At 65.3% G+C, this 268-nt stretch overlaps 1 protein-coding gene across 1 annotated transcript in view; it reads left to right on the forward strand.

Moving 5' to 3' along the window:
• The window catches only part of ETH_00041700 (vacuolar sorting protein 9 domain-containing protein, putative), a gene marked incomplete at both ends in the record, with an annotated part of 2,379 nt that overhangs the window by 1,546 nt on the left and 565 nt on the right, over nt 1–268 (forward strand). Inside the window, one exon of the mRNA XM_013373820.1 lies at nt 1–266. Within this exon, the coding sequence (XP_013229274.1) occupies nt 1–266 (266 nt within the window). The remainder of the gene's footprint in view (nt 267–268) is intronic.

The raw sequence follows: 268 nt of genomic DNA on the forward strand, positions 1-268 counted from the left end.
ACAGCCGGAGTCGCAAGAGAGCGAGCTGCAGGAGCCGAAGCAAGAGCAGCAGCAAGGCGCTGCTTCTCCAGCAGCAGCAGCAACCGCAGCAGCAGCAGCGGCAGCAGCAGCAGCAAGCCGAGCAACCACCTCGGACGGGAGCGATGGCCCTCGCGAGGCCCAGCAGACATCTCCAGCCTTTGCTCCTGCTGCAGCTCCCACGCAGCAGCAGCAGCAACAGCAACAGCAGCAACAGCAGCAGCAGCAGCAGCAGCAGCAGCAGGATGCC

This window comes from Eimeria tenella, genomic scaffold (genome assembly GCF_000499545.2).
Source record: "Eimeria tenella Houghton genomic scaffold, Eth_scaff1772, whole genome shotgun sequence".
Taxonomy (NCBI): domain Eukaryota; phylum Apicomplexa; class Conoidasida; order Eucoccidiorida; family Eimeriidae; genus Eimeria; species Eimeria tenella.